Source organism: Taeniopygia guttata, chromosome 8, assembly GCF_048771995.1.
Source record: "Taeniopygia guttata chromosome 8, bTaeGut7.mat, whole genome shotgun sequence".
NCBI lineage: Eukaryota > Metazoa > Chordata > Aves > Passeriformes > Estrildidae > Taeniopygia > Taeniopygia guttata.
In genome coordinates, this window is record NC_133033.1 from 6,319,414 (window position 1) to 6,332,417 (window position 13,004).

Below are 13,004 nucleotides of genomic sequence, written 5' to 3' on the forward strand. Positions count from 1 at the left end.
TGCTTTAAACAGAAGTGTATGTGAGAAAGAACCAGAACTGGAAACATTTGTAAATGCACATGAAGTCAGTAATGAGTGAGTTTATGCAGCTGAAATTCTCATGCACTTGAAAGCTTCCAGCACAGCCATTGCATAATCCTGTTTGGCACAGTGTGTTTTGCAGTGCCCTCTGATGGTTATTTGGGACAGGAGGACTGGTACACTCCAGCTGCTGGTCCAGGTGTTCAGCTGATGCTGGCTGTAGCTACAGGCAGCTCCTGTCCCTGGGCATCTGCTGGGGTAAAGGTGGGATGCTCTACTTAACTCACCTGAGTGAGCCACCTCATTAGCTGCTGGTAATAATAGTATGCTTAGCTAAATCTTGTGCTTTTGTATCCATGTATTGGTAAAATTTACCAGTTTAGCCTCATAAGATTTTAATGGGGCAAATCTCTTGCACATTTTTTTAGTGTCAAGTGCTAAAATACCTTCCCTTAACTAGCACTTGGATTTAATTTTTAGATTTGTGCGTTGTACTCTTACATAATCTCCAAATAAATACCTTAAAAACATTGGAATGCACGTGTCTGCTCATAGTAACCCTGTCCTGGTGTGTAACTTCTGCACCTATTTTCTCTCCCAAGTTTCCTTCAAGGGAAATCAACCTGCTGTCTTATTCTTTTCCCTGCCTCTCCAAGGTTCAGGGTCAATCATGAGCTGTTGCTGTGCTGGCCAGATGACATTTTGGAAACCTCCTGCCTCTTTTGGACCATGCTGTTGATGTGCCATTGTACATACACAGTCTAGGTGCCTGTTTTATAATTTCACTCCTAAAATTGCTGTAAGAACAAACCACAAACAGCAAAATTGGATTAGCAGCACACTTGATGTGCTCACATGGCTCTTCTGATAAGAAGCCAATGGATAATTCAGTTGTGGGCTCAGTGACCATCACCAGTGAAGCCTCTTGGCCGGGATACAGCCCCACCTTTCCCAGTGCAGTCAGGTCTGGGGACTGCAGTCCAACCTCACGCTGTGTATGCAGAGTTATTCTGCAGCTGCACTAATGATTTTCTGCATCTGATGGACACACTTTCTTTTTCTAACCATGTTTGCTCCCCAGGTCACCACTACAGGAGTTGACACCCCAGCTGCTGCTCAGACAGGGGGGTTTTTGCAGAGGGAATAAATGTCATCAAGGGGTTCCTCCTGTAAGCAAGAGAGGGTCTCTCAGAACAGGGATAACCAGCCTCTGCCACTGTTAATGAAGGTGTGCACTGAGATTTTTTGGGCACTGACTTTGAAAAGAGCATGTAGTATCAGTTGCTCTTGAGTATCAGTTCCTCTTAAGTGTCAGTGCCTGGTGCTGGACTTAGCAAAACAATAGTTGTAAAATATTCTACGCCCTGGAATGTCCATTTTTAAACACCCTGTGAGCTTGCTTGCTTTAACTGGATAGTTAAATAATCATCTCAGTGTGGCGTGATGGGCACAAATAGATATGAGTTAGTTCCTTTGTGAGACTAATGTGAAGAGATCTGTGATTAAATCCTGGCATTACAGCACAACACACCTGTTCTGGGCTGATCCTCAACATTTTTTCTTCATTGCCTGAGGAGGATGCTTCTCAAAGGATTACAGTAACACTTTTTGACAAGCTTATACAGGGCGGAGTTTCCATGTAATGACAGGGCTCATTTGATGATGCCTCAGTAATGCATTTTTTATTTTTGCTGTCAACATTTATTACTGTAGAAGGAATGACTGTTACACAGCTGGTCCAACTTGTCCACATTTAAGTAACAGTAGGTCTCTGATCGTGTTTATTTTTGTCATTATGCAACCCTGGCACTCCTGCTTCTGGATTAGACATCAAGGTGGAATTGTAATGCCCACAGTTGCTTCAGAGACCTTCTTATTTTTACAAATACCAGTAGAAACCTTTCATTCACTTTAAACTATGTCTGCCAGCACACTGGTCTGTAGCATAAAGGAGAGATACTTAAGAATTTTTAAACTGGAAAGAAAAACTGCTGTAAACAGACTCCGACTGAAGATAAGCTGTAGAAAACTGTAGGCCTGCAGAGTCACCATCTTAAATTCTTTTTCCTTTTTTCCCTGCCAGAGCATTTTGAGGCTTTAGTGGCCAAGTGATATTTTCATAGCTGTGCTGTGAGAAGCCTGGTATCACCATGTCTTTTCCTCCTTTTCTGCCTCACTGCTCAAATGTAGGGGAAGTGCTTCCATCAGCTCTGCAAGAGACCTCTGAAATTTCTGCTGGGGACTGAAGCTCTGATGTAAATCATTAGAAATCAGGCATCTGAAACCTTGGATACTCTGTGTTCCATCTAACACTGTCATGTATATCATGGGGTATAGTATTTGCACAACAAGAGATTATGAGAATACACGAAATTCATTAAATTCCAAAGCGCAAAAGCATTACGGTGATGACAGGCGTCTAGCGAAGATTGGGATTTAACCCCTTAAAAATCTAATTAGCACATTTACTAATTATTACTAGTTATAACTAATTAAACTACAGTAATCAAAATTTATCTGATGAAATTTTCTGATTTTGTGTTTGTAATATGATAGCAGCCCAAACACTGGGCTTCCCATTGAGCACTTGGCCGCACACACCCCGGTGGGTGCAAGTGCTGCCTTCAAGAGTTCAATGGTTAGAGCTTTGGCAAAGTGCAAGGCAATGGCAGAGGAAAGAAAGAAAGAAGGGTGATAAAATATGTTGTCCCTGTGGCTTTTAGGCTATAACATGTTGATGGCTCCAGTCAGTGAATATTTAGCCCAGCTGGGCAGATGTATCAGGACTGGTTGGCTCTTTTCCCACAGGAAACACTGCAGGACTCCTTGAAAGTTATGGGTTTGGTTTTCTTCTTGTCACTTGAGTTAATTCCAAAAAATCCATGTCTGGAACTGAGCTTTCAGCCTTCAGTGTGGACAGGCAGGATCCTGTGGTGGTTCTGTGCTGTTCTGCTCCTCACCCTGCCCCATCCTGCCTCCTCCTGTGGTTCTGCCACACTAAAATGTCCATTTGCTTTGTCCTTGTCATTCCCATACACCCAACATATTCTGTGTACACTTTTTCCTGCTATATATTCCCCATCATGTATGCTTAAGTTATACAATGTGCAAGTCTGTCATCTTAGTGAGTCAAATTAATGCCTTTCTTGCACTGGTTTGTTTGGACAAAGGGGTGTTTCTCTTTAACGCTCCCATGAATAGCCTTAAGCATTTGCAGATTTTAATTTCAGGAGTGGTTCAGTGAAATGAACTGTCTTTCAGATGGGCATTCAGCATTTGTAAATACACTTTTTTCTTTCTTTCTTTCTTGTAATAGCCCTTGCCTCACTGGTCCTCGGAGAAATACCTTCTGCTCCTGGTTATCTTCTCAAGTTCTGTCTCATCCACTTTTACTTCACTGTAGAACTGGTCCCAAAAGGCTGTGGGCAATAATAAAACACAGCTCTCTGAGACAAATCAGGTGCAAACCTGGGGTTAAATCATTAAATCTTCAGAAGAGACAATAATAAATAGGAAAAAAAGCCCAGAAGGGCTAATGCTGACTTTTCCAGCAAGATATCCCATTCAAAAAATGGAATAATTTTAACTTGTAGAATCTACTATCCTAAATTCAATCAAGAATCCCTCTTTGTCCATCATCCTCTGTCCATCATCTGATAATGCATATCACTAGGTATTTCAGGATTAACTTCAACAAATTATTTAGGAAATAATTATATGAGAGAGTTATCGTAAATTTCTTAATTTTATCTGTGAGTTTTTCTTAGTCTTGATGCACTGGATATTCCTCAGGAGAAGGTTTACTGGTCATAGACCAGAGGGTCCATGAAGATTTACATGGTCAATTGTAGCTATTTCATAAGTGTTTGATATTTTTGGGTTGACTGCATCTCTAAGAAGCAGAATAGCAAAGTAAAGTCATAGCTGAAGAATACATTCTGTGAATAGAAGCTATTTTTTTCAGATTTCCAACCTTTCATTGAATGTATGTCCTCCCATTGTCTCATTGTCAAAACAGGAAAGGAGAAATCTGTGACTTCTCCCCTTTTTAGGTGCAAAGGAGTGTTGTCCGCTTGTCTCAAGCCCCAGACCTTTGGGATGTGAATGGTTTGCATTCACACCAGCCTTTAGTCACTGCTGTAGAATTCTCCTGTTTCTGATGAAGGCTTTTTAAGTGACCCAGGATAAGCCATGTCTGCTTATACTTTGATTTCTTGAATAAGGAAGGTGCCAGTTCTGCCTTCATTGCAGAAGCACTGTGGAGATGCATTTAATGATGTTCAGTCAATAGTGACTGCAATTTATGTAGGGTCTAACAGGAAAGTTGTCACCTGCCTCAAATTTTATTAATGAATAACACTTCTGAATGTTTTGTATTAATTGTTAGTGGCATGACTGCTCTTGACATGTTCTTTGTTAGTGCAGTGAAAGATTCTCTGCAAAATATTTTCTTCCACTTTTCCTGTCACCACTGTGAGTTTTCTTTTGTTGCTTTCTGCTGAAGCATCCTCATTCTTCTCTAGAGGAAGAGATAACTAAAATAAGAAGCTGCATTACAAAAGGGAGAACTTCTTTGTGTAATGTTTAAAATTTGTCGAAGGTGTAACTCTGAACCAGACAATACCAAAATCTGTGGAGAGGTTGGTTCCTGTTCAGTGTGAGCAGTGTTAGCAAGCAGAAGTATTAACACAGAAGCAGGTACAAAGAGGCATTGCCGGGATTACATCTGTTGCTTACCCAAAGATCTCTGGAAACCAGGTTTGTTTTTAAGGTCTGTTTCAGTAAGAACAGTATTATTTCAATGAGGTGTAGGGCTCAGTGGCATGGTCATTTACTTTTAGATGTGGCTCACATACTTCTTTGAGGACCAGGCAGTCATGCGTGGTAATTCTTCACATTCCTGACATCTTTTTCATAATCCACTTCTAGCATGATGATAACTGCAATGAATAGGGAAGAAAGCATTTTAACTTTTTTTTAATGCCTGGAATTCATATTTCAGTTCTAGTTCTAGAATCTATAGTACCAGTAATTTTTTTTTTATTATTTTTTTATAAACTACAGTGACTCTATGCTAGCAATCTTTGATGGAGAAGAGTCTGTAGTTGCAAGAGTTGTATCTAATCTTTCAAAGTTCTTTTGGGCATTACTGGACTTATGTGGACTTTGAAATTCAAATTGTGGATTTAGGTGTGATACATGGAGTCAAAAAACATGAAAGTTGAATAAGTTCTATCTGAAATAATTCTAAATATTTTTTAAGGGTTTGTCCTCTGGCAGATAGCCTGAAGTCATCTTCCTTTAGTTAGCTAATTTGGAAAGGTTATTTTGGTTCTCACTATTATAAGATAAATTTTCAGTATGTTTATGAAAAGTCTCAGTATAAATAGCACAAAATTTTTTTTTTCTTTTCAATGTCCAGTGTAGCTAGGAAGGGGAAAGATTATTTGGAGGTTATTGTACTTTTTTGCATTTTGCAAGAATTACTTCTACTTGTGTTTTGGTTCTCCTGAATAAAGCGATGGTTTCTAAATGTTGGAGTGAAATTCAAAACACGCTGATTGTAGAATAACTATGAGTCCTGTCTTCTGTAAGAAAGAAGAATTTCCTCTGAAAAGATTTTGGTACTTTCCAAGTGGAAGTTGTATAGTTTTCCCTGCAGTTTGTCGTTTCCTCCTGTGTTTGCATCTGAGATATTTGAGGGTTTTTTTTAAGGAACATCTTGACATGTTTGTATGTTGTGATAATTACAGTTAGCATGAGCTCCTACCATTCAGAATTGAGTTTTTTCCAAATAAGGATGTTTTAAGGAGAAAACTGATCACTTAGCAAAGTGATTCTTTTATGTGGAATAAATGTTGCAGCTGAATGGGAAGATTACATAATTCTTCAAGAAGCAGTAGGTAGCAGACTTTAATTTCTGTGAAACACGGGACAGATTGCCCCAGTGCAGGTGCTGTGTTACTGGGAACTGCAGGGGAGACCCTGCCGAGCCCCCAGCAGTCTCACAGCTAAATCCTATCGATTTTTGTAGGGACCAGTGCTGCCTCTGCAGAGCTCTGGGGGGGATTATGAGATGTAAGACAAGTAAGCACAGGGGAGCAGCCACTGTCTCTGCTTCAGAGGCAGAGTATGAAGCTATTGATTATACACTTTGCTTTATTTGACATTACCCCAGTGCAGTTATTCCAGCTTTTGGAGATATGCAGCCTTTGATCCTCCACTGTGTGGATGATGCATGGCTTTGTCATTTGTGTGTTTTTAGTAAACCTTTATTTTTTTGTGCTGTGATTGTTGATAAGATACTTTTTGCTGGCATGGCAACCTGTTCCTTGCTTGCCTGCATCTGTCCATTTGAGATACTTCAGAGCAGGAACTGCTACTTTCCCATCTTTGTATAATATTCAGCACTGTGAATTGAGGCTTCTGGATGATGTTTGATAGTCATGACCCTGGATGGACCCTGCTGAGGGGTTTTTGACCCAGGAAGGACCTGGGATTGGGCTTTCTCTGTCAGGACCAGCCATTACCCGCTGTCAGTCTGAGTAGAGAGCCAATGAAAATCCAGTCTCAGCATCTAAACCACACTTCCCTGTTACAAAACCATCCAAGCTGTTGGGTGCAGGAGGGAAATCCCCCCCCAATTCCAGCCCATACCCCCCTGCAGTTACCCCTCCACTGGAGGCTGCTCCTCCCCAGGTCTCTGTGCCTGCCATGGCTCTCAGTGCAGAGCCTGAGTGCCTCATCCAGCCCCCAGGCCAGGGCCTGGACACATTCCCTGACCTGGCAAATGAATCAAAGCTTCAGGCAGTCAGAATTTCTAAAGCCACAGTCACCCTAGAGACATATCTGAATGCGTTATTCCTAGATGTAGCTGGGTGATGTTGAAGTCACTGGGATTAAAGAGTGCTGAGGACATAAAGGTACTTATCGTACTGTTCCACTATTTGATTTTTGGTTTTTTTTAAACTTTAGGATGAACGTGAAGCCAGAGAAAATGTGAAGAGAGAGCAGGACGAAGCGTACCGCATCTCGCTGGAGGCTGACAGAGCCAAGGTGTGTGCAGGGGCAGAGACCCATGGCATGGGAACCCTTTGGAGTTTGGGAGAGCTCTGTGCTGCAGGGGACTGCTGCCTTCACTTGTGCTCTGAACACAAGATCCTAAAGTCCTCCATGTTGTAGAGTGGCACCAGATAAAGTCACTAGGACTAGACTTGACTACATCATTTAATTACACCCATCCTGGCTTCATTTAATAATGGAATTTGGGAAAAGAATGGCAGAAAAATATTGCTTAATAAATATTAATCTCTTATATTAATTTCTATGGAAACTTTGATAAATTTGTTTGCATTTGTATTTATCACATACTGATGTGGGATTGCCCTTTGTGTTTGTTAGAGGGAAGCACAAGAGAGAGAAATGGCAGAGCAGTTTCGCCTGGAGCAAATCCGGAAGGAACAGGAGGAGGAGCGTGAGGTGAGATGTTTTACCTTTTCTGATAACCTTATGAAGTCATTAAGCTTTTGAGCACTGAAACTGTCATTCAACACACACTGCAACTTCAGTTCAAAGCATATTTTTTGTGTGATCAATTTTATTTACTATTATTGATTTCTTACTATAGATCTGTGAAACAAAGTGCAGCTAAATAATTTTCACCCACTGTTTAGTAGCTTTTCTGTTTTATCATCTGGGTCTCAGATACAGCCAGATATTAGATGGATGGACCTGCTCACAGGAGATCTGTGAAATGAGCTCCATAAATGCTGGAATCTTTGGGAGGCTCTAACCTCTTTTCTGCAGCCACTCTTTTTAAAAACATGGAGCCCTTTCATTTTTTTCCAAGAAGTAGCACAAAGCCTACATGCAATTTTGATGAAACAAGTTACCAAATTTAATTTGGGAGACAATCCTCTTACCTAAAAAAAAAAAAAAAAAAAAAACAAAAAAACCAGAAAATAAAATCCAAAATTTTGAAATTAAGATTTGTGGTACTTTTAAAAATTTCTGAACAGTATTCTACAAAATCTTCCTTAGAATGAAAATTGTGTTTAAACAAATGCTTTATGTCTCTAGGCCTCTGTAGGGAAACAGAAACCCTGAGCTGTGAAGAGTAGTGTTCCTCAAACTGTTATTTTGTAGTCTCTCAATTTGGTAAATGCTGAGGGTCCCAGTGGCTCTCAGAGATGGCTCCTGCAGCCCCTTTCGGGGTCTAGACTGGTTGTGAGATGGCAATTCTGTGAGGTTAATAGCAGCTGAACATGAATCCACTGCAGCAGGAGATCAGCTTACACTCAGGCTCAAGCAAGAAATACGTTTTTCTTTTCTAAGGTATTTTGCATGCATAGAAACAATAATTATTTCTGCTTCATTATATCTGCTCCTGAGCCTTTTCTAAAACCTCGGCCTTTTAGAAATGGTTTTCTTATGCGAAGACTGCAGCACTGCCCATGTTACCAAAATATACCTGGGCTTCCCTGTTTTAATGCAGAGTGCAGTAATGCAGTAATGAAAATAATAGGATCTGTTTGCTTAGTAGAACAAAAGGGATTTTAACAATAATGTTTACTAACACTCCCCATTTTCATCTATACAGATTACTTGGACTGAATTGTTTTGCAACAGTGTTTACTTACAGAAGTGGCTTTATGTTCAGTTTGTATTTTAAAATCTGACTATTGAGCTCTTCACATACTGAACACCTTTTTATCAACAAACTGAAATTGCTTGTTCAGGTCCAAGAGTTTTTAATGTGATCCATCATGTCATTGTTTTCTGACTTGGTTTGCTGGTACAGAATATCCCTTGTAAATTGCCATTTTATGTTGAGTGGTTACTTTGGGGAGCGATGCACTCTTTGCACAAAGGAAGGAGCTCTAATGAGCTACTGTTGTTTATTTTTCTATAATATAATTGATTGGGTTCAGTAAATAATGTAGCATCTGTTGTTATACTGTGTGGGGAAATGTCAAAACAGCAAGATAGTAAGCAGGTGGTTGAGAATGGAGAGGGAGAAAATTAAAATAGACTCTATTTAAAATATAATCTCATAGTAGATGAGCAAAAATGAACTGAAGTTCTGTGTATAAATATTTATACTGAGATATAATTTGCTCAGAGGTGTGTGTGTAAGAAGTAGACTATTTAAAAGCCTTTGTAATCTTGCTTCTGCCCGGTCCTTTCCCTGCGATGTAATCACCCTCTATGAGTTTCTGTTACTAAATGACCTTGGGGAGGTTGTCAAAGGCACAAATAGCAACTGTGTATATTGAAAGTTCCTTGAAAATGGGTAAATCTGCCTCTTCAGTTTCAAAAATTGTCTTCTAAGCACAATTTGAGGCAGGCAGTGTGTTTGTGCTGCTTCTTCCATTCATTTGCCTTCTCTTTAAGTACTGCCTTAAGTGAGGTGATGCTGTAACAGAGCTGCTTCTGAATATGATCAAGTTTTTGACAGATGCTGATGCTGCCCATGAATACCATAAATACCCTTGAAAATCAAGCTCACCTCATTCAGCAGTCTAATGTTAGCCATTAATTTTATTTTTTAAAAAATCTAATTAAAGGCTTGGTGCTCTAGCAGCTAGCAGAGACAGGGGACAGAGAACACAGACTTGGGTCCTGCCCTTAAAGCCTTGACCTCAGCAATGTTAGCTGCAAGACAGTCATACACATTTGACTGTCACGTAGTGTCGTTGCAATTTGAGGGCTGATTTCTTGCAGGCTGTTGTAGAAAATATGTTCACCTGTACTTAGAACTATCTTACAAGTGCTACTACTACTACCACCAACTTTAAATCCTCAAGCTCCCATTTCTCTTCTCCCAGTTTTCTTCTTTAATGATTCCTACTTTTATATGTACTCTGTGTATCTAATGTACATTTGTGGCATTTTTAATTGCATCTTTTAATTATTTGTAGTAAATTTCTTGCATATATTTCTTTTCACTCTGAACTGCCATTAAGGGTCCAGTCTACTGCAAATGGTCAATTACCACTGCAAGAGGAAGGCAATTTGACAAGTGCTTTTAAAGAAATACTTTTACTGCCTTTTAATTTATACCCTTTAAGGAAGCAATTGGCCACTTGACAATTATTCTCTCATTCAATTTTTTTCCAAGGCTTTCTGCCAAATGATTAAATTACGTATCCCATCGTGCATTAACCGTAGACCTAATAATATGTGTTATAAAGAAGGATTTATTTTAATTAGTTGTCTGCTGGGCTGTTATTAAGGAGCAAATAAAAATTATTTTGTCATTGAGATATAAAGGCTCTGGAGCACTGCGACACATCTTGAAGTTCTAGAAGAAATAAAAAGAAAATCTTTCTCCCTTTCTTCTGTTGCTGGCATTGCAGGCTGAAATGGTTGTTTTTCCTTCCCCAGGCCATCAGGCTGTCTCTGGAGCAGTCCTTGCCCCCCGAGCCGAAGGAGGAGAGCACCGAGTCTGTCAGCAAACTCCGCATCCGGACGCCCAGCGGGGAATTCTTCGAGCGGCGTTTCCTGGCCAGCAGCAAGCTGCAGGTTGTCTTTGATTTTGTAGCTTCCAAGGGATATCCTTGGGAGGAGTACAAGCTGCTGGGCACCTTTCCGAGGAGAGATGTGAGTAAATACAACTTTCAGGAATAAATGCCTCTGCTTCTTCCTCCTGTGGGTTGGATGGGCTGGGGTGTTATAGCATAGAAGGTAGAACATGTGCCTGGGTATGTTCCAGTGCTCCAAGCTCTAAGGCAGGTACTGGCTGCCCAGTGCTGTCAGATGTTACATACAGAGCTGTGAAACCTGCCTCCAGTGGCATTGTAAAAAATCCTACATCTCAGAAAAAGTTGTGGACCATATTCACTGAAAACTCAAATATGCTGAGCCAGCTTTGCTCACGTCCTGTTTTGAAGGAAGCTCCATCAACACTGCTGGTAGTTCATTGTTCAGGTGTGTTATGGGCTGGTACTTCTGATCTTTCTGGTTTGCCATTTGGATGCAACTTTATGTTACGAATAAGGCTCAGCATCAGATATTACCCAGTTATGAACTATTTTAATAAATATTTGATCTCACCCCCCATTACATAATAGTAGATAATTACATCTCCTACCTTGAAATTGTATGATGAGCCTACTGTGGCTGATTTTCAGAATCAATACTGCTCACTGCTTACAATAGCCATTCCGTTGATAAATCAACAGATCATTTTTGTACTTGCTCCTAAATGTCTGAAAATCCACCTCTCTGTTTTCTGCACAAATTAGCTTTTATTTATTATTTAGTCATTGCTACAGCAAAGATGAAAGTCAGTGGGTCCAACTGTGTGCAGGGGCCCTGGATAAAAGGTGGAGGGAATGGGCACTGCAGAGATGTCAGGACAGAGCCAGGCAGTGGTGGGTGGAGTTCAGCAGCTCTTTGGCCATACTGCCTGAGCACTGCAGAGGAGTGGGGCAGCTCTGGACCAGCTGGGGTCTTGTTTGCTGGAGGCAACTCCAGGGGACTGGCTAAACCATTTTTCACCAAAGGAGTTCAGTAATTTGGATTGCTTTTCCATTTTGTTTCCCATCACTTCCCCTGGGGGAAGTTCACTAGGAATGAGGCTCTGAGTGACATGTTCACAGTAGTTTGTAACAGATAGCTCTTACTTTATCATCTTATTGGTAAGTACTCCAAAGGAGAAGAAGCTCATCCTTAGGAAGCATATGACCTTGTGAGTGGATGTGGTTTCTGACCCGTTTTTGGCACAGCTGTAAACAGGATTGCAGTGCTTGCAGCTCTTCCACCTTGCCCTGTATTGGGAATCCTGATCAGTCAGATTGAGAAGCAGCATTTAAGGAATCTCATTAATCACTAATTAACTTTACTCCTTAAGCATGCAGTTTCATTTCCAGTGGAACCAAAGACTAGAAGTCAGCTGTGTTTCCAGGATTACTGATGGTTCAGTGTACTTGACAAAAGAAAAACAGTGTTTTGCAGTCTAAACAGTGGGGTTGTATGTTTTAAATATTTTGCAAGTCATGCCTCCCCACATGTAACTTATTTCTGATGTAATACATATTTAATATAAATACCCTACAGGTATATTACTCTTAACTTTTTACATTTGTTTTTCACTTTACACTGGCTGTTTCTGTACTTATCACATCATCATCATTATGAATGCTAGTCATCTGTAAAAAACCTCAAAAATTTATCAGGTGAATCACATAAGAACAAGTACTTTAAAAAAGTAGAAAAGAAAAACATACCACTAAATTAGAACAGGCTGGTATTGTCAGTATATCTGTGAAACTGGCAGGGAGAAAAGGCTGAGGCAAAGAAAGGAGAATTTAGTGTCAGGGTCTGGAGCTGTTGGTCTGTTGTGTGGGAAGCAAAGACCCTGTCATCTTTTTTCTATGATTCCAACCTAATAATGCCATGTATGAGGAGTCACATAAATGATTCATGCTGACTGACTCAGCCATGTATGAATCCCGTTGCCATTGTGACCACCAGAGCCACGACAGACAAAAAATATTCCCCAGGGGTTTGCTAACCACTGAGAAATGTATATGACATCTGTCATGTCCCCCAGGTTTGGAAGGTTGGAAGCGTGGAACTCCATAGACAGATTTAAAAAAATAAAAACAAGGCATTGTTGAATGGCTTGGAAGAAGTACAGTGAAAGTATATATTCATTGCCTTGGGCCTTGTGGTCTGTAGTCACTTAAAAATACACTGTAAGTTATCAAGACCCTTCTGCTGTATGGTATTTTGTCAACATGAATGGAAATCTGTGCTACAAGGACAGAGCACTTGGAATGCTTGTGCTCCAGAAAACAGGAGCATTTTAAATGTCTGTATTTAAACTATACATAACATTTTTTTGGAAAAAAAAAAAAAAGTTAGAAAGTATCTGAATTACTTTGCTGGAATTTTGCTGCAGGTAGATGAAAACATGTCTTATAAAGTTAGTTTGGTTTTTTTCCTATCCTAATCTGCTTTACAATAGCATACACACC

At 40.1% G+C, this 13,004-nt stretch overlaps 1 protein-coding gene across 1 annotated transcript in view; it reads left to right on the plus strand.

Moving 5' to 3' along the window:
- The window catches only part of FAF1 (Fas associated factor 1), a 154,081-nt gene that overhangs the window by 127,491 nt on the left and 13,586 nt on the right, over positions 1 to 13,004 (plus strand). Inside the window, exons 17-19 of the mRNA XM_002192970.7 lie at positions 6,997 to 7,077; positions 7,423 to 7,500; positions 10,408 to 10,623. Of these exons, the coding sequence (XP_002193006.3) occupies positions 6,997 to 7,077; positions 7,423 to 7,500; positions 10,408 to 10,623 (375 nt within the window). The remainder of the gene's footprint in view (positions 1 to 6,996; positions 7,078 to 7,422; positions 7,501 to 10,407; positions 10,624 to 13,004) is intronic.